General features: G+C 36.8%; 1 protein-coding gene across 1 annotated transcript in view; it reads right to left on the bottom strand.

Moving 5' to 3' along the window:
• The window catches only part of LOC132852556 (connector enhancer of kinase suppressor of ras 3-like), a 46487-nt gene that overhangs the window by 8100 nt on the left and 17334 nt on the right, over positions 1 to 21053 (bottom strand). The window contains exons 3-15 of the mRNA XM_060879813.1: positions 16578 to 16780; positions 15431 to 15518; positions 12720 to 12761; positions 11643 to 11762; positions 11238 to 11297; positions 9355 to 9423; positions 9101 to 9247; positions 6523 to 6650; positions 5919 to 6103; positions 5703 to 5789; positions 5241 to 5491; positions 2162 to 2199; positions 1154 to 1196 (exon numbers count right to left, since the gene is read on the bottom strand). Of these exons, the coding sequence (XP_060735796.1) occupies positions 1154 to 1196; positions 2162 to 2199; positions 5241 to 5491; positions 5703 to 5789; positions 5919 to 6103; positions 6523 to 6650; positions 9101 to 9247; positions 9355 to 9423; positions 11238 to 11297; positions 11643 to 11762; positions 12720 to 12761; positions 15431 to 15518; positions 16578 to 16780 (1461 nt within the window). The remainder of the gene's footprint in view (positions 1 to 1153; positions 1197 to 2161; positions 2200 to 5240; positions 5492 to 5702; positions 5790 to 5918; positions 6104 to 6522; positions 6651 to 9100; positions 9248 to 9354; positions 9424 to 11237; positions 11298 to 11642; positions 11763 to 12719; positions 12762 to 15430; positions 15519 to 16577; positions 16781 to 21053) is intronic.

Below are 21053 nucleotides of genomic sequence, written 5' to 3'. Positions count from 1 at the left end.
TCAGCAGACTGTTGGAGCTGTAGCCAAAACAATTCTCAATGTTTGCACACACACACTATTAAAATGACTGACTGATGATGATAAAATTTAGGCACTTCTTTCTTAGCCCCCTTCCTAAATATCATAATGAGAAGTGGGATCAGGTAATATAATAATGGCCAGACACAAGCTAATCAGATGATATGTTCCATGTGTCTGTTCACCTCTGGCCACAAATACCTCAAATCTTCATGTGAATTTTAGTGCAGTTTCATTTACATATTCATGATATGAGTCAAGTCCTTATACACTTCCCTATACTGCTTAGGTGGATTACACGGGAAGATGGATTGATCACACAACGCAGAAAAAAATACATTTTATGTCTATTATGAATTCTAGTGAGTTTTTACTTCTTACATATTATTTCTTATGAGTGTCCAGATACAACATTTCCCTCTGAAGGAAAATGAGGCAATATAAGGAAATCTAAACATAACTTACATTCTCAAACTACTCAAATAAACATAATACAAAGATGAATCAATGACAGTTGTCATGTAGAAAAATATGATGGCTAGGATACCAGCTGAGAATGGAAAAAGGCTTTCTACTTTGACATGGGATACAAAATTCAGCTTTATACAGCCTAAGACACAGTGTTCACAGCTGGACAGAAACGGTGTGTGTAGAAGAATGACCGTGGGAAAGTAACTGAGAGGGGTTTATGTGTTAAATGTTCATGTCACACACAGGAAATTTGAGATCAACACCTGTCCTGCTCTCACACACTTTCACTTGAATTTAAATCACTTGAAATATTCTCATTCTATAAATATAAGCAAATATATTTGCTTTAAGCTGTAAAGTATAACGTATTCACAGCAGAAAAGGTAAAGTGTGAATTCATAAAGGTTTTGTGTAGGGAAAATGACCTGTGTTGAAATTTCACAGCTGTCACTACGAATATGAGTAAGAAAGGAAAAGCATTATTAATAGTAATATTATTATCCTCATTATATAACTAAACTCAGGATCAGAGACATTCTCTTTAGTTTTCATATCTGACCTCTGACTGTTGTTTAGTTCTTTCCCAATGTACTACAGGTCACTGCACTGAGCTCCAACTAAAATGATGTACTCAAAACACACAAAAATCAAGGGAGGTTCTTACCGCTTGAGAGAATGACCAGGCTCGCATTGCTGAAGTGCTGTACCTAATCAAAGCAGGCGAGAAAACAGAGTTCCTATAAGTAACAATGGAAACATATACATGGCAGGGAGGCAAGCTAAAGTAAAATTAAAAGATTTATATACATTTTATTGCTACATGGTATGTGGTTTAAGTACAAGCTACTTAATATTTCAATTCTCATCATTATGGTATGATTTCTCACTGGGGTATCTGTGAATTCAATACTTTAAAAAAAAAAAAAATAAAAAATTGGCCAAACTCTATTACATATTTGTGTTGGCTGCAGACCCTCATAAATACAGATCACATACCACCAAATGCTTAGAGCTATAATGCTTGGGCAGGTGTGTCAAGATGACTATTGTAAGACATGAAAATGTATTTTTGTAATATTGATTTATTTACATGCCCAAAATGTGGAGGCTAAATCCTTTTGTGCATTTACAATAAGGCCGCAATATCCAAATCAAACATGTAGGTAAGAAGATTTCCATTTCTTTGTAGCAAAAATTAGAAGAATTTTTTGAGTAATGTCTGCATTCATAGAAGTACAATCTTGTAGAAAGAGAACTGGATTAGCCATCCATCTTGCCAATAATGAGACATTACACCTGCTCTGAAACACAAGACTTTCAGGCTTTAGTACTTCCTCTCTTTCTGAGTGGTAAACAGCGGAGTGCTATTTTTGCATGACCCACATTTCTCAGGCATGTCATTTCTATGCAAGTGGTGCTCATTTCTATCATAGTAAGTCTGGATTTACGTGTGTTATGTTCTATGTCCATCTGTGTTTTGTGCTTCACTGTGTGCTGTCACTGTTGGCAAATCAGCACCCAAGCCACCCATCATGCATTCCACACAACTGACACCATTAATTATACAAGGCCTGGCCTGGAGGAGTGTCAGAGGAGTGTCACTGTAACTGGATATGCAGACTGAGGAGACATATAAGGGCTGATTCAGAGGTGCAGTACAATAGCCACTCACTTGTTCATAAACACATTGCTGGATGACCAGTCAGGATCCTGTAAAGGGACACAGACAAAGAAATAAGCTACACTACAGTAAGAGGCCACTGAACCCCTGAAATTAGAGTGGAACAAAAACATATGAAATTTGAAGTATTTATATAATTTCATTGGAAGGCATATAATTGTCTAATAGAAATTTGTGGGGTTTTTTAAAGTGTAAAGAGAAAGAGCTAGGCAGTTATTCTCCTGAGGTTTCAGAGTAGAACACAGCAGAGATTACAATCTCTAAAAGAATCTGTTCATGCAAACTAAAAGGAATCAATCCTTCTGACTATTCCTTAAAAGATCTTCAGTTCACTTACAAAAGGATTAAGCATGCAGTTTGGTAAGAAAACATGAGCACATTTCAAACACAGCTCTCTTATGGATTTGAAAAGTTCGGTACATTGTTAGAGAAGCTAAAGCAAGACAGAGGTTTAAAGGAAATTTAGTAGTACGAGTGTTGTTGTTTAGAATGCCCAAACAAGCCAGAGAAGAGCAGAGCAGAGCAGACAGTGTGAAGGACGGAGACGGCAACGGCATTATGGTCAAGGCCTCTTAAATCTATAATATTGTAATATTCTCATCACATTGGTCAAGTTCTCCTAAAATGGAATACAGTGTATGTAAAATATACACCAATAATATTTCTTTATTAAAATGTCCCTTTTCTTTGCATGTACTGTTTGTGCTGGTGTTATAATGAACATTACTTACAATCAGCAAACATAATGAGGTTTATTTTGTGCAAGATGTCAACCTCAAGTCAACTCTTTATTTAATCAAATGATGCACTTGTTAAACTAACATGATTTTTTTTTTCAAGCCATGTTACTTACTGTCCAAGTGTTGTTTATGTTCCCGAAACCAAATGTGTCTCTTGCTAACTTACTGTATTTGCTTTAGAATAAACTGCCTTTAATTTGATTCCTAAATTCTGACCTATATTATAAATGTAAGTATTGTTAAAATGCAGAGTATAAATGAAAGATTATTAAATGAAGACAATACAAAACAAATGTGACATGGCACTTTTAATGATACACATCACTTAAATATACAAAAGCCAAATACAAATAATCCCCAAATGCAATAGAAATATCTTACATTACTTTAATACTGTTAACCACTGTGCTGAAACCTTTGGGCTGAGCTACGAACTTTAAATAAACTGTAATAAATGACAAAAATGTATAAGACCAGTATAGTACAGACTCCGGTATACATGCACACCCAATGCATAAAGCAGTTTGATTCAACATTGTTGAATATTTCCAGCTTTAAAGGGGATGTTCTGGACAATAATTAAGCCTAGTCCCTGTGCAGTAGATCAACTCCACTGATTGTATACAGTTTATCCACTGATTGTTTGTACAGTATACAGTCTGATACTAGACTATTATAATGTCTCTGAGCGCTAACTTAACTGTACTGAATTAAACAGGACTGTGCAGATTGTTCAGTCAGCAAACTCCTATTGAGAAGCTGAACTTTACAACTATTTTTCTACTGTAGTACAAAAGCAACACACAGAGTATGTGTCCCTAAACTTTACTAAAACCTAATGAGCAGCGGTCTATAGAAAGAAAAGTGTGCATTCTCATTCTTTGTGAACATTTTCTCCCAGTTACTTTACTAGAAAAGTAAAGAAAAGTAGAGTAAAGTTTTTTCTCTCATCTATACAGCTGATGGTTAAAGGTCTTGCTAAAATGCCAAGTAGTGACAGTTTTTGGTCCCAAGATTTAAACTCACAACCTTCCAGTCATGACAATGTTTTAACTACTTCTCCATTTTACTAGACATGTTAGTATTAAATGTGAGAAAGCATTACCATGAGCAAGGTATATTGCCTGACTAGATAGTTGTGTCACAGCATTTCAAATGGTCCTTTCAAATGGAATTTAGGATTCAGAGGCTGAGCTTTCGGGTTTCACTTATAAATTGTGTGAACTATGTTTTTTGAGTTTAGCATGATAAATCAATCAATTTTATAAATCGTATGTCAGACATCTGAGAATGCATGTAGCTGAGAAAAACCCAAATGCTCAATTCACTCTGCAGATAATGCACTGTCATTATTGTCCACAATCTAGTGCATGTTGTAGAAAATTTGGCCTCATCATCCAACCTTATAGTACACTACACCTTTCTCGTTTAAAGGCAAGCATTACAAAAGGCAACAATTGTTAAATACAAAAAAAAAAAAAAAAAAAAAAAAAAAAAAAAAAAAAATTATATATATATACCCTTATTTTAAAACACAAGGGTAGATACTTGGAGGAAAATAAACATTTGAAATATTTTCCCCACTTGGAGAAGACAAATCGCAATAAAATAAAATAAAACACAAACCTTGGTCAGTAAAAACCAATTGTTAGAGGAGGTTTACACAGTATAATAAATAACATTACACTAAAGAACCCAGAGTAAGCAAATGTGACAAATTCTGCCAACTGACTTATGTGTGCTTGTGTGTGTGTTTATGTGTGTGTGTATGTAGGGGTAATTCTTATGCAAAATATCTTCGATACACCTAATTAAAACATTATGGGATTAGAGACACCTGAATGTATTTGATGACAAGGGTCAGTTTTAGTTCGCATGGAGACTGTTTGGAAACACGTTTTTTAAAAGTCTGCATAGTTCCAATATTCCAAATGAAGCAGATTTAAAATTCAATGGACACATTTGTGTAATGCTGTTACAAGCAGAATTTTATGGAGGTAGATATGTACTGCAAATAGCTCACTGCACAAATTATAATATTAATACCCAACACTATGATGAACATTTTAGCCCTTGGATTTCTTGCAAAAGAATTTGCTGCAGTGTTTCCAAACATTCAGAAAAAGTTTTTAAAGTAAGTATGGCCATGTTCTATCACTTTATAAGGCAGTCAAGTTAAATCGTGAAAAAAGCAGTTTGAGGCAGAAAATCAGTTAGAAAAGGAAGCAGACTTGGAGTAGGAATGAGGAGAAAGGAGAAAGAGCAGAACAGCTTTAGAGCGCAAGGTGACATTAATGAGTCAGTAGCTTTAGCCTCGTGATCCAACTGACCAGTAGCGAGGGCTCCGCAGGGGGTCTTTTCGGAGTGGACGTCATAGCATTTTTGGCAAAGTCCTCCTGATAGGGGATGGTGGAGTTGTTGTGGAGGTCTACACCGACAAGGACCCGGCTGTTTCGCACATGGTCTACACCTCGTACACATCGTTTATCTGTAGATTTGTATGAGCGCCCCATTGCAGGCACCTCCTCAGCTATAGTGGGTATGCGCTCGTTGCTGAGGTATCTGTACAAGAGATCTTCTCCTACACAACATGAGAAAACATGAAGCAGTGAAGGAAAAGAAAAAAAAAAGAAAAAATCTGACAATGCTTGTAAGAATGTTGAGAATCATTCAAACATGCGTATGAACAAATTTACAGCATTTCTGATTACATTTTCTTGTGTGTGGATTAAATCTCACATTAAAAACGGACATGAAACAGGTAGGTGCTGTTGTCTTTGCACATTTCATACCTTTTCTTCCTTGTGTCCAGGGCCTGGCATAAGGGTCGGTCACACGAAGACAAGTTTCAGCAGGCATGGAGAGAGGCCGTGGTTTACCTGTATTGCAAAAACACAAAAGAAATTAATAAGAACTGACCAGTCCAAGAATTAGCAATATTTTTATCTCTGTGAGGTTATAGCTCAAACGTTAACAATATAATGCTCCGAGACTGCGTCGTCACTAACCATATGAGGAGTTTCTCTCCCTAAGCCGAGTTTGCACCACATTGGCCTCCATAGGGTAGACAGGCAGCTTGTCATGCTCTGCGATGGTGAAGCGGTGGCGGCTTTCCTTATCCAGGAAAGAGTTTGGCGACTCTGAGCCTTTAGGTCTGCTGTTAACGCTGTTGATTGAGCTGGTCCTCGCTTCCCTGTGGCACAAAAAAGAGAGAAAATTAATAACGCAAATACCCAAGGTGATGAATCAGAAGCAGCCCTTTCATGTTTCTTTAAAAAAAAAAAAAAAAAAAAAAAAGACAATGAAAAGGCTGGAAGGAAATATACTGCTTAATACAAAAACATTACATATAAGTTTAAAAGATGACAGAAAGACTAGTAGATGCAATGGAAGAAGGTTAAAGGAAGATAAGTCAGTACTCAGACAGCATGGGAATAAAAATAATTCTTAAGTAAGCTATGAGAGTAAGGAAGTAAAGCAGAAGGGAATGTAGAGTGAGGTTTAATGCTTTAGGGACAAAGGCAGGGGACACTGAGGTACATTCATTAACCCACAGGAATGCGACTAAGTCTCTTAATCTCGCACTGTCTCTCCTTCCTAGTATTTCCTTACCGTGGCATGTAAGGCACTGATGGAGGTGGGGGAATGTACAAGTCTAAGATGGCTGGTTTCTGCTTCCTGCTTGTTGATCCAGTGCTGCTGCTGTCAGGCGACTGGGTTTTACTGGGTGACGAGGAGCCCTAAAGGACAAGAGACAATTATCATTAGATGAGTTTATCACATCCAGTCCACATACCAACAAACAGGCAAAGTCTGTTCTAAATTAAAGTAAGGCTGATTGTACATTCAAAGAGTATTATTGTAGGCTTACAGTTACTGTGGTTCCAGTGGTGCTTTTTCTAAAATTTCTTTTTTCGTGCACTTTCATCTGCATGTATTTCTTTATCCTATGCTACTTATTAAGGAGCTTCTGACTCATACATCAGTGTATACATGTCTGCAGGCAGGTATGTCTGTCATATGTCTACAGTCAGTACCCCAGGCCAAGTCCCTAACTCTATAACAGTGTTCTCATGACTGGGTCAAGAGCAAAATTTTCTCTTCCTACACACAGTACTGTAAAGCAGGTGGTTTAAAATGGTGCATTGCCAGAATAATGATAGTGTTTAATAACAGGCGCAGATCCACTACAAAGAGGATTCAAACCGAAATCAGAGCTTTATGTGTCTGGTGAGCAGTACATTATCTTAGTGATAAATATGACGCATTGTCACCTTGACTGACAAAACCACATATAAGAACGAGAAATCACCTCACTGAATAATGTATGATCCACCTGAACACCTTGTACAATGCCACATTGCTGAAATATAATATCTACCACTTGAGATTCTGACACTTTTATCAAGTGTGATCCTAACATGTCCAGAGAAGCCTGTGTGTAATCAGAGGCTCTGTTGTTTAGGGATCATTCTTCAGGACTGTGAAGGCTTTCTCTGATGGTGTCTCAGCAGGGTGTGGAGACACCTGAGGAGGTATGGATTATAACAGCTCTTTGTTTCCAAAAAGCAATAGAGTCAGGCCTGGGCAGCTCCAAAAGCCTACATTTTTCTAAAAATGCAGGTCTTGAATGGAATTATCTTTACATAAATCTTTAAACACACAATTTGATTGAGAACTGTAGAGACCAGGATCATGTTTAGACAAAAGACTGGTGTGTCTGTTTCTGTTTAAAGGAGGCTCTATTCAAAACTTATAAATGGAAGTATACAAAACAATGTGGTGACAGAACTTTCGGAAGGAACAGGACAAAAACCCAAGTGAATATGGAACACAGGGAACCTGTGGAGAATTCTCAGCATTACATCTTCACAGTTGTGAAGCCTGTGGAATGTAGAAAATGATGATATTTGATCTATAGTTAGTGATATCTACAGTGTATCCATCACAATTAACACCACACTGAAATGTCTCTGTTATTGTTCTGCTTGGTCTTGCTAGAAATTAACTGTTTATGTAAAGAGACCAAAAATCCTCAGCGATGGTGCCTAGGACTCACTGACTGCAAAAAAAAGTTCTTTGTGCCTTTGCACCGCACTCTGTGCTTGTAGAAGTGATAAAGGAACTCCTTGATAAAAATCATCTCAAAATAAGTAGACTGTAAACTACAAAAAAAACAAAAAAAAAACAAAAACAAAAACAAAAAAACATGCCCTGATTTAGGACTTTGGTATCATGTTTTGTAGATGATTAAGGAATTTCTTATTGTAAAGAAATAACTAAAACGGTGAGAGAAAGATAGGTGTATATTTATGATAGAAAAATACACACAAAGAATATTATTTTCACATGTGTTATATTTAACATGTATAACTAGGCAGAGTAACAGAATTTCACTACAGGAAATCTAGTGCAGGTTGGTGGATAGGAAGGCTTGGGGAATAAATAATAAAACATATTTTGCAATCAAAAGAAATTAATTATAGGCATGGGCCAGACTGCAGACCAGACAGACTGGATGCTTATTATGTTGCTGTCTCCAGCTGTAGTAAAATATATTAATGACTGATTATCACACATATCTAACAAATTAAAAACAGAAAATCCTTATTATTTTTTAAATATTATTATTATTCTTATTATTCTTCTTCTTCTTATTATTATATCCACCATACTAAAAGAAAAATATAAAATAGCAACACAGCAGATCCTGAGCTTTTATTACAGCATGACCTGTCCGTCCTTCGATTTAGACCAAGCAACATTTCGGTGTGATCTTATGAACCAAAGGAATCAGAATCCCCACTTGTTTTCTAATAATGAGGCAGACCTTTGCAAATCCACATTTCAAGTTTACAAAACTTGCCTCTACCGGAAACTACTCATGTGAATATGTCAAAGAGAACAACAAGATGACAAACAAAAATGTGCCAGTAAAACCAGTCATGAAGAAAAAAAAAAACTAAAACATACAGTATTTTTTTTTACACATGAGCCATCTCTTCCGGCTTCCTGATATTATCTAATATTATTTTAACTGCAAAAACCTATTTTTCTTTCCATGACATTTTTGCCATTTCCATTCAAATGCTCTTAAGCAGATTCAAAGTTTCCATAGCAATTTGAATATGAAGAGGTGGATTGAAACTAGAGTAAGAGATGGAGCATTGATGTCTGAAAAGAGACTAACCTGTGCCTGAGGCGGTTTCCACCGCATGTTTTTAAGAGGTGCAGGCGTGAACCCAGACGTGCCTGCTGGCCTCTTCTTCAGCAGCAGCACCACACCTTTAGGGTCCTCTCTTAGCTTAGCCACCAGGTTCTTCAGCTGCCAGCCCACCTGCAGCAGGAAATACACAAAGACTTACATCCCTGCACAAGTGCCCGAATGCATAGAAGAGGATGGTTGGAAATCTGAGGGTGTGGTGAGAGCAGAGAAAGACTTACCACCGTCTGCTGGTTCACTTGGATCACCTCATCACCTGCGTGAATCTTGCGAGACAAATCTGCAGGAGACTAGAAGCAAAAAAAACCACCATAATCTGATACATGTACTCACATACATCTATAAAGTGCTAATAAGATGCATCCAATGGCTGTTTATGTTAAAGTATATGTTTGGCCTGGAAAAACTGATGAATGTCATTGTGTCAATTTCATAATGGCAAAGATATGTTTTTTTATTGACTTCTTTTAATTAGAATAGTGTCCTCCATACATGTTGTGTAAGCAACTAGTCTAACAAACACAGAGCGTCTGTCTAAGACTGAATGCACACTTTATTTTATGATATTTCACCTTGAAATATCCCTGCCAAAGCATGCCTGATCCCCAAATCTTGCTCTCTCATGAACATAATCTGTCCATCATGTGACTATTACAAATATGTACAAAAAGTGCAGAGAAAACAATTGTTTTTGGTATGGCATGCTAAATCATTTCTTATGTATGCAATATTATAATGTTTACATTTTGTCCTTGCCCTTTCACACAAGATGGATCTGGGATCTGTGGCATACAACAATAAATGCATTCAAGTTCCTTTGTCTCTCATTGGTTTTTTCACATTTCTCCTCTTGCATTTGGTCTCAAATGGGTTTAAATTAAAAGATTTGTTGGAAAAAATTAAACACAGTCAGAGACTGAGAAAAATATGTCACTGAACTGTTCACACTACAGGAGCAGTCGCAATGGAATATTCGCAATGTTTAAATTAAATGGTGATTGGGACATCAGGGCACAAATCATTTACATCTTAAAGCCTAATGTGCTTTATGCGTTATGATAACTAAAAACTTTTAGTTGTATTTGCTGTAGTGAAACAATATATTAGTAAATATCAAAATTTGAAGGGTTTTCCCAGGCTGGCTCACACAGGTTTTGTGAAATTACTCACATGTATGCTTGAAGTGAAAAACAGACAAACACACAGCTTATCGTTACCGCAAAGGAGGCTAAAATGTTATAGGCTCACAGTAAACAAGTGGGTGATTGAGCAACACAGCCGGAGGAATGTCAGTATGATTCATTAACTGTAATTAGTCATAAGATGATTAAAGGTGGATGATTCATTACAAACGTGGGAAGTTTTTGAGAGAAGCTGCAGATTGTGACAATGACTGAACTTGTGAAAAATTTGTCAGGAGTTCAGGGAGAAGAGAAATCTTTATGGATTATCTTGGCCTGTCTAAATGCATTCTTCTGTCCCAGTCTAAAGGAACTATGGTTATACTAGTATGCTAATGCATTCCCCATTAACATGGACTCTGCCACCCACAGAGAGGGGGAGGTTTTGTTTCACACCCCATCGTTATCTTACCCCTCCCTCTCTTCTGTTTGGCACATGCCAACAAATGTTTGCAAACATCTGTGTTGCCATACCGACATACGAGAGAAATAATATAAAACTGAAAAAGAACTCGAACCTAACCCCACCCAAAAAAAATAAAAAAATTAAAATGGAAATAAAGCAATTTAAATGCTTATATAGTTGTTATGGGAAATGCTAATAATGTCCAGCTAAATTCTTATTACAATCATAGCTAAATCCATGTCTGTACTGCTGTTGGTATATTCCAGCATGTTTAAAACCTAAGCTTATTCTAAAAGCCTTCAACTTAAGTTATTACTATCTAAAGTTTCTTTATGACCTCTTTCTATGTTGTCAGTTTAGATTACCAAGAGTGCAATGTATGTCCAACAAAACTGCTCAAAGCTGGCAAACAGTAAAAGCTCTTTCAACATGCCGATGCAACACGCTGTGTCAGGAAGGCTAAATATATACCAGCCCCAGCGTCAGATGGCATCTCAGAGGAGAATCATACTCTTACTTGTTCAGTAGTGCCAGTGATGACGTGAAGCCCATCGTAGGTGGATTTTATGTACATCCCCTGAGAAGAGAGAGAGGAGAGGGGGGAGAGAGAGGGAGGGAGAGAGAGGGGGAGAGAGAGAGAGAGAGGAGAGAGGGGGGGGGGGGAGAGAGAGAGAGAGAGAGAGAGAGAGAGAGAGAGAGAGAGAGAAAAAAAATTATTGACATAAAGAAATGTAGACTATATACATTCTGAAAGCTAAAGAGGATGCTTGAGGCATTCTTGGTGCATTTTACTTGCCAGACAGAAATACAACCCTGACAGACTGAAAACGGTCTGCTAAGGTGATTTAAGTGCTTTAAGCAGGGGATGTGAACAATTTTCACATTTATCTAACACAAAAGCAGGAGGGCGATAAGTGCTCACCAGTCCTTCCCCTGGCTTGATGTTGGTCAGCTGCACTTCCTCCAGGCATGTCAGCTGGCTCATTAGAGGATCGGAGGTTGTTCTCACAGTCTGGTCGCAGATAACATTTAGCACCTTGGACTGCAGAACGACAGGAGAACAGTGTTTAGCAGCAATGTGATAGGAGAATCCTAGCACATTAGAAACATGTAAAAGAATCAGTCCCCAGGAGAGAAGGAATTCACAGACAAGTTGTGTCTATCTTACTGATCATGGATGATGCAATTCTGAAATATTTTGATCAGAATATACTGGGAAAAGGTAAAATAAAAAAAACGTTGCTAATCTGCCCTTTTTCAAGACTGTATGATAATGCTCATGCATATAGAGGAGACTTTAGGATGAATATATTATCGGTACATGCTTTTAAACCAAGCTTATCTACATGTTTGTTTGATTTATGAGATATACAACTTATGCAATTCTTACTTTACTTCTGCCATTTAAACAGGAACAAAGACAGACAGATGGAACTGGTCTGGTGGATGCACAAAAATAAACCTGGCATATGAGGAATCTGTGATGAATCTGGCACTCGTCAGCAAATAAGGGACAGCAAAATTAACAAATTACTCCTAAATAATCCTTGCATAATTACTCAGAATGTTTGTTGGAGAGAGTGTCTAAAGTTAATAGTAGACGGAAATAGTTGTCAGAAGGTCATATGGAGCGAGGCTTTTGGAGTTCAGCATAAGAAGGATGAAGTTTAGCAACAGAGGAAGTTGGTATGGAGAATGTCATTAACAGGAAGCAGTGATAGATGACAAGAGCCTCCGACACCAACAGTGGCATTTAAACAGGAACTCATGGAGCCTCAGCAGAGGACTGGGCTGCTTTCACTGCAATAACAATGTTGGGCTACTTCATTAATATTAATGGGACAGTACTGCTTTCTGTTAAAGCACGATGCCATTTTCTCTGTGTTAAAGTGTTAGATTTTTTAATTATACATTATAACCTACATACAATAATATGGTATGGACCAATATGGTATGGTTGTGAACACATACAGTAAGTAAGAAGATATCAAATACTTACAACTCCCAGAATCTTCTCCTCCATGTCATAAACAGAGCAATCCTTAAGAAACAAAGAAGAATGTGTTAAAGTCTGAGCATCTCTAAGCTAAGTAATAACCAGGAAATCAGGGTCAGTGTACTGTTTATATAATTAGCAATCCAGATATAGCAGTGAAAGATGAGCTCCAGCCACAAATAAACAGCTTTGACTCATGAATTACATACTCATGTCAGCTGTAAGACAACATAATTACATAAGACGTGAAGGACAACTATAGTGTGAGGAAAATAGAACAGACTGGCACGTATTAAATCAATTTCAGATCGTCTGCAGTAATCTTCAGCCAAATATAATGTACTAGGTGCATTTCTAAATAAAACCAACCATAATTAAATAATTTGTGATAAAGGAAAGTGAAAATGTCTGTGTGTATGTGCATATGCTTAAAAGATAGAATGTAGCCTTTACAACTATTGGCTCACAGCTGAGACAACACAGCAGAGGCTGAGGACAGTTAACTTCACCCCCCATAGACAGTAAGACCTTCCCTGTTTAACAGGAGAATGCTGCCTTTAGTGGCGCATGTCCATATGTCCAGTGAGCACCTGTCTGTCAGCTGATAGCCACACACAGAGTAATGATGGTCACATGGCGAAGTCATACCACAATCATGATTCAGTACAAATAATGGGAGCCTGTTTCAAGTGAGAGGTATTTTAATTTTTTTGTAGTAGTACAGTTGTTTGTAAAGTACACCGTAGTACTATTAACATTTATTTTTCTTTTCGAATCTCAAAGATATTTAATAGTTAAAAAAATAATAATAATAGTATGAAGTTTAGGAAATAATCTAAGCATGAAATGTTCCTATTTATAGTTCCTAAAGATTTTTTTTCCTAACCACAAAGAGATTAAATGTTATTCATAGTATTTCGAAAACTCTCCAAAACAGACTGACTTTCTACAGATCAGTATACACCTACTCACGTTCTCCCTCTGTCTTTTTTCTGCTGTCAGATTTCACACATGAAAATTGTGGGCACCAGTCCAAAGATCGACGTGGACACACACAAGAAATTGAATTATGGATGTCATCAGACAACAGCTGATAGAGATCAGATGCCTCTCTAGTCAGCTTCTGATATGAAACCGGAGAGGTTTTATCCATGACTGCAGTAAGGAATCAGAGAAATCTGTGTTGTCAAGCAACTGGACATTATACCATTTCTACTGCATCCTAGTTTTACGCTTATTCTTTGCAACACCCTGTAGCTTACTGAAATACATTGGTGAAAATTAGGTCATATTTTTTGGTTTGGAGCTTTTAATGTGTGCTTCACGCCTATTACCAATTAAACGACCATGCGCTTAATGAATTCTTTACACCTTATATATATATATATATATATATATATATATATATATATATATATATATATATATATATATATATATATATATATATATATATATATATATATCTTGCCCGGGCTGTAGAGTCCTAGCAGGGGTTTGCTTTAACACGGCCCTCTCATGACCAGCAAACCATGTACAATTTACACATGTACTGAAAAGTACATTTATTCCATTACAGCACAGTTTTAAACGCGATAACCTGGCAAACTAGGAAAATTAAAAAGTAAAATTAACAGTAATACTTGAGTTTACTTAATAAATGTAAGAATAAAAGTAAGATAGTTATTTATAGTAATAGGCATTAAGGGCTTTACTTCACATGATAAATGCAACAATCTTAATTGAATCAATTAAAAAAAGTGAACCGTATAAAGTAAGATGCAGATAAATACGGAACATAGTTTAAAATATTTGTTTCACTTCACAGTACATAAATAACTGAGGAACATCAAACCATATTTAGTCAGATTTTTGTATTATGGATATGTAGCATGTTAAAGACCATACAAATTAAACAGGTTTTTAAATTAAATTAAAATTTTCTGACTTGATTTACTTCAACCTGTGATCATGGCTAGTGTTGACAGATCCAATTTAAATCCTGCATATCAACACAAGACACAACATAGCTGCAAAACAGTAACAAGCCTACTGATGCATGGCAATTCATTAATCACTAAAATCTTTTGACTATTAGCCTTTAATTCAATTCACATACAATTTTCATTCAAAATAGAACACCAATCCTGAACAAGGTCTGTTATCCAAAGCTAGAGTTTATACAGGACCAACCAATCAACATGGATTTATTGCCTAAGAGCAATGTGACCTGCATCACTTCAGGTCAGTCAGGGAATATCAGTGTAAACCGTCCCTTCTGCTTTCCAGTTTTTCTTCTGCTTACTTCACTAAAATGAATACATTTCACATAAATCGCCAGCCAAGAGAGAAGATCCCAACAAGAAACTGAAGTAGTATATTATAGTATATTATGAGTAACCTAGCATACAGTTAGACTTAAAAAATATACACAATTAAATCTTTTGCCACTTTCCAATAACTATAAATAAAGCATCTGAATGGGAAGGCACACATCTATTTGCTGATACCGCAAACACAAGAGGTGTTTATCAAAGAGGAACATGCAATAAAGTACAATGAAGACACAGAAACCTAGAAGTAGAAGCCAAGACATGGTATGTTACACTCTAAACCCAGACATTTCACACAGGCTACTAAGAGTGCTCAGATAACCAATGTATTGCTGAAATCTGAAAAGGCATGACATGGAGCAGGAGAGAACAAATGCAAACCTGTTGGACTGTGGTGGTCAACTCCAGGCACAGCTGAATGATCTTGTTCTTGGTACTGGTGAAGTCACTGATCCCAGTAAGAGGAGTTCTGTTATTGAGAAGAAGCAACAGATGAGACATTTTATCAAGCAGATTGCATCACACACACACACACACACACACACACACACACACCTTAAAACAGAACAGCAGAGCAGTAGCACTGCTGATTGTCTTCTTTCTCATTGTTCCCAAAAGTCAACCACATCTACTCTGTCACACAATGTCAGAGGTTAGAGTATAAAGAAACCCAATCTCTTAGTTACAGGTTTTGCTACAGCTGTAAACATCAATCATCAGCCTTGCTTGATCACTAAAAACATTTCACAGCAGCTTTTTGAATTGAACTGGGGCTTCATAATAACTGTAATATGTAAGAACACTGGATATACTGTGCTAGAGCTGTAAAGACAAGGTGTAGTGCAGTATTCTTGTTTTTCATATTTCACTGTATTATAATATAGAATGCAGATACTACACTTATAATAGTTATAATACACTGTATTATAGAATTCCCTATTTTCATTATGATGATTAATAACATTAATAATGGTTACTAATTATTTATCAAGATCTAGTTTTAATTTAGTTGTAATTTAAAAGCTTAGTTACAGCTTTTTCAATCATTAATAATTACAGCATTCGAGCAATTATTTGAGAATTATTTATAATTTAAAGGCTCAAAATTGCTAAAATTGCTAATGTTAAAACATATACGGATTTAATATTATATATGGGTTGGAAAGGTAATAAAATAACATTTTAACAAAAACAATAAGATGTTTTATAGTGATGCTTGCTGTTTCGTGTGAGAATGTCTAGAGGCTGATTGTAGGAACACTGCATGTTGTATCTAGTTTCACATGTCCTTGAATGTTCCTGTGAAAAATAAAATCTCAGAAACTCAAGACCTGCTCCTGCTGTGTCTGCTGGAGAGCACTCGAGGAGATGCAAATCTTTCATGTGTCCTTACATACCGTTAATATTTCATTCAGATAATGACATCTACTTTATAACAAGAACCCGGCTTGCAACATAAAAACTGAACACATTTTATTCTGAAAAATTGTCCAGCAGGTCTTTATCACGTTATCTCATATCATTATACCTGTCCAGCCATGTGAGAAGGCTTTTTGCTGCACTGATCAGGTCCACCACGAAGGTAAGGAACTCGTTGGGGGGTTTGTGAGAGGTGTTGCCATCGTAGCTAGGAATCTTCCTGCGCTCTGATGTACTGATGTGCAGATTGTTGGATGCTGCTCTCATTCTCACCACTAGGTTTTTCAAGTTATCGGTTTCCACTCCATAATTCTGCAGTGGAGATACAGAAACAACACAAAAAAACATGACGTGTACAGTAACAAAAATATAAATGATCATTATATCTAATATGAACTGTGTTCTGGTCAGTGATACTCTGAACACTATTGTATTGTACTGTCTGTCTTGTACAGTAGATGCTTGCACACATTCACTTTATGTAGTACTGTTTTAGTTACTCAGTTTCTGTGTTAATTTATGTAGCACCATGTTCCTGGAAGAATGTTGTTTCATTTCACTTTGTACTGTACCAGCTACATTTGGTTGAAATGACAATAAAAGCTTCTTGATGTGATTGATAAAATAAATTGTTCTTACACATTTTTATACAAATTGTTTACAAGAAAAATGATATCAAAAGAACTCATTCTGCTGATATGAACAAGTTTCTGGTAAATATCTAAATGACAGTAAATCCAGCTTTAGTAATTTAAGTGGTAATGAAATAAACATGATCACGAGTTCAGCTGATAAAATAAGCTTTTTGCTGCGTTTAGAACAGCATTACCCAAAATTTTTGAGCCCAAGGATTTCTGGCAAACAGTGTGTTGCTGAATTTAGATCTCAAACCTGGCAGTTGACGCTGCTTTTTTTTCATTCTTTCTCGGAAAGAATGAGTGCTGAACATGTGAAGCGGTGCACTGGGAGACTCGAGGGGGTGCCTCCTGTCTGCAAAAACCTCAGCTTGCAAAAACTGCTGCACCACAGCCAGAGCCTGTGGTTTAATGATATAACTGAGGGATAACAGCCTGTTTCTATGCTGCCACAAGCAGTCTGAACCTGCAAAATATCCTCACAGCTGCTTTCACCATCAATACTGTGAAACAGATAAATAGATATTCTATCTCTTCCTATACTCTAGCCCTCTAATGCTTACATATGGATGATGTAGATCAATGAACTTTCCCCATATCAAATGGACCCATCTAGATCAAAGACTCATGTGCATATCTAGTGTGGACTTAACTCTTTTTCTAACTGCTGGTGATGGAAGACCTTGAGTCCCGTTTTGGGGGGGAAAAAGAAAAGACCCCACATTTAGCTCTCATTACTGCATTAATTATAAGCAGGTTCAGAGTAATTCTCTCACAGATGTTCTAAAGACTAAATATCATTATGCTGTAGGGTGATGAAGCAGACAGCCCAAAGAACTCCAGCATGTTCTCTTCCACTTCTAAGGAAACCAAACCCTTCAGGGTGAAAGGCTGAAAAATGTGACCATTGCTTCAAAAACTAATAGTGTGAAATCCCCACACAAAATAAAGAGCCACTTTAACAAGGTTTTCAGCAAAAGTGAAAGCTTTCGTTTAGCTTAGCTGGTTGGATTTGTGCAGAACCTGTATGAGATGTGGTTCCTAGTCGCTCTCATTCTTAATTACAATTAAAACAACTGAGCATAAGTCACTTTAATACTGAATTAACAATGAATGTTGCAGCACAGTTCGGCTCAGCTCAGGAAATAAACCATGATCATATATATTTTGTCACCATTGTAATATTGCAATATTTGATTTGTTTTATTTTGTTACAATAAAAAGGTCTTGTTTCTGTACATCTTGATTTTATATTTCCAATGATCCATTTCAAATCTGAAATCTTCAAGTTAGGCTCATTCCAAAATAGTTTTGTTTACTTTACTTACTCCTCACATCATGGGGCTGTACCTTATTAACTATAGCCTTATCTAAGAAGCAGATATGCATCAGCAGAACTGAAGAGAACATGATGTATGGCTTCTATTTGTATGCTATTACATAGTTTTCAACTAGAATTTATAATGTATAAAAAAAATTCTAATTAGTTTCTAATAAAGGGCAGGATCTTTTTGAAATCTAATTACAAGGAAGTAATGGCTCGTTGGTTAAAGTGTTCTAATCAGAAGGATGTGAGTTCAAGCCCCAACATAACCACAAGTGCGCTATATTATAGCTTGACAGGAAACTGGTCAGGGTGCATGATTAGATGCATGATAAAAAAAAATAAAAAAAAAAGCTAAAATGAAATGCAGGTTATCTATAAATAAAGCACTATAAGCATTTTCAGCTAAATGTTTTAGAGAAGTTGTTTTTATCAAGTAATATTTATCATTAGTTATCACTCAGTAACCTCCAGAGAATCTCTCACTATCATGATAGTGTTGTGTAAATGTAGCAATACCCAAACCATTATGTGAATCGGTTAGATTATGTTCCTGAGCCTTGTCGTTCCATGGTTTGGAAAAACACTAAAGGTGTAGCATCTGTTTCCTGTGTTGTTTGAGAATCTGCATTTCCCCAATGTATGGAGTCTTCTGGGAATCCCTGTAGTATGATTTGTCAGGGATGCTATCTTTAATATCTATTCCAGAGCTCTGAGACAATAGAACACATTTTCCACCAATGGGGCTGCCATAGCTTGAGGGAAAAATAAAGTGGTATAAGGTTTCAGCACAAGCTCTGCAAAAGCTATATTATGGTCCCAGTCCAATTCACTGTCATGTAAGTGTGCTGGGTTAAATGCTTTTTACATTTCTATACAGTGAAACCTGAGCAGAGCAATTATAATACAGTATACACTGGGTATATATATTGTATAAGCATAGCTGGGATCTGCATCTAATGGGATTCACACACACAAAAAATATTTACTATGAGCAGACCAATATTCAGAACAAATTGCAGTGATGATCCTCCCTAATGGGGAGAGGGTTGTTAAACACATTTCTTTTGAAAGGTGTTGACATTCACCTCCATAAAATGTCTACTGGAACATTTAAGCTAGCTCCTTCCCAAGTACCCATGAGACACAGTTTAATGACACTGTCCTCAGATAGTCTACTGTAGTTTATGAAGGGGCAACTGAAGCTCATTGATAAACATTTCCCACAGCCCCATTGGCCTACTGAACCACTTCCTTTCCATGTAGGCAGAAGGAGGAAAGCTCAAAGAGGGGTTCTTCATGTGTAACCTACAGAACTCCACATCTTCACATTGTAAAAGAGAAGTAGCAGATTTATCTGAGATAACTACTCTTGTAGCAAAGACCAAATCAACCCAGGCCAAATTTATGAAGTAGAACAAAGGATAATTTAAGGTCTTGTAGAAATCTGTGGTCTGTGGATACACATGGTCTGGGCTCAATTATACCATCCATAAGGTGAGGGGTGCTGGACACTGGGATGTATCATACAGTTTACAGCATATGACATAAGCATCAATCCTGATGAAATGAAATTCTCCTGGCTATACAAACAACTGAGTCACCATCTGTCCCTTGTAAATCCATGTTAATCCCCAGCTCTTCACCAAGCACTTCAATTAGCACTTATTTATTTTACTTATGTTTCTTTATACAGATCTCTGGAACAATGATTTTACACTAGTGGTATCCTTGGGGTGTTTTTAAACTGAGACTACAAAGCACTTCTAGTTGCGCTGGATAAGGCCAAATAACTGTAAATGTAAATGATATTTTGAATCCTCCTTGATTATCACATGAATGGCAGCACAAAAACGGATGCCTCATGCAAACTGAAGAGGGCTTCAAAAGACTATTCAGTGGAGAGTCTCTAGCAGCATAAGAATCCCACTAAAACCTCTAAACGATCAAAGACCAGAGCTTAAAACTGATTTTTTATGATGCAGGAAGTGGTAAAATGTAAAGCAATTCCATGTGCCCAAACAGAGGTTGACAGTGTTGCAGAGCACAGCTTGAACCTATTTCGTTTATCTTCCCACCCACCTTTAGCCTACCTCTAACTAACTTTCCCTTGTACACTTTCATTTAAGACAGTTCTGTTCGCTGTAAATCTTGTTCATGTAATTACACTATTAAGATGAACTGCTGAGCATGCAAAAACACATCTCCAGTTAAAAGCTTCCTACACGCTTTACCCATTAAGCTACAGAGAAGATAGCTGTTCTTGTTAAAGTTACCTCTAAGTAACTAATCCCTAACCCCACATTGTGCTATACTCATGTTTGTCCACCTGTGTACACAGGACAGAGCACAAAAGCATGACTTTTTAACCTCATTGTCTATTTTCTGAGCAACATTTCATAAAACACCTGCAAAAGGTCCCATGGTCTTTGGGCTTTTCATTTTGTCTTTTGTTTGCCCATTATAGTAACAGCACTATAATTTCAAGAGCATGATTTTTCAGATCAAAACAGTTGGAAGAAAAACCTCTCGTGACACATCGCAATCACTTTGGTGTCATTTTGTTTTCTGCCTCTACACTCTGATTTATGGTTCTTTCCAAAAAGGCTTCTGAAAAGTGCTTTGG

The sequence above is a fragment of the Tachysurus vachellii genome, chromosome 10 (genome assembly GCF_030014155.1).
Source record: "Tachysurus vachellii isolate PV-2020 chromosome 10, HZAU_Pvac_v1, whole genome shotgun sequence".
NCBI lineage: Eukaryota > Metazoa > Chordata > Actinopteri > Siluriformes > Bagridae > Tachysurus > Tachysurus vachellii.
Note: the sequence above shows the minus strand (reverse complement) of the source record. Positions and strands in the feature narration are given on the sequence as shown.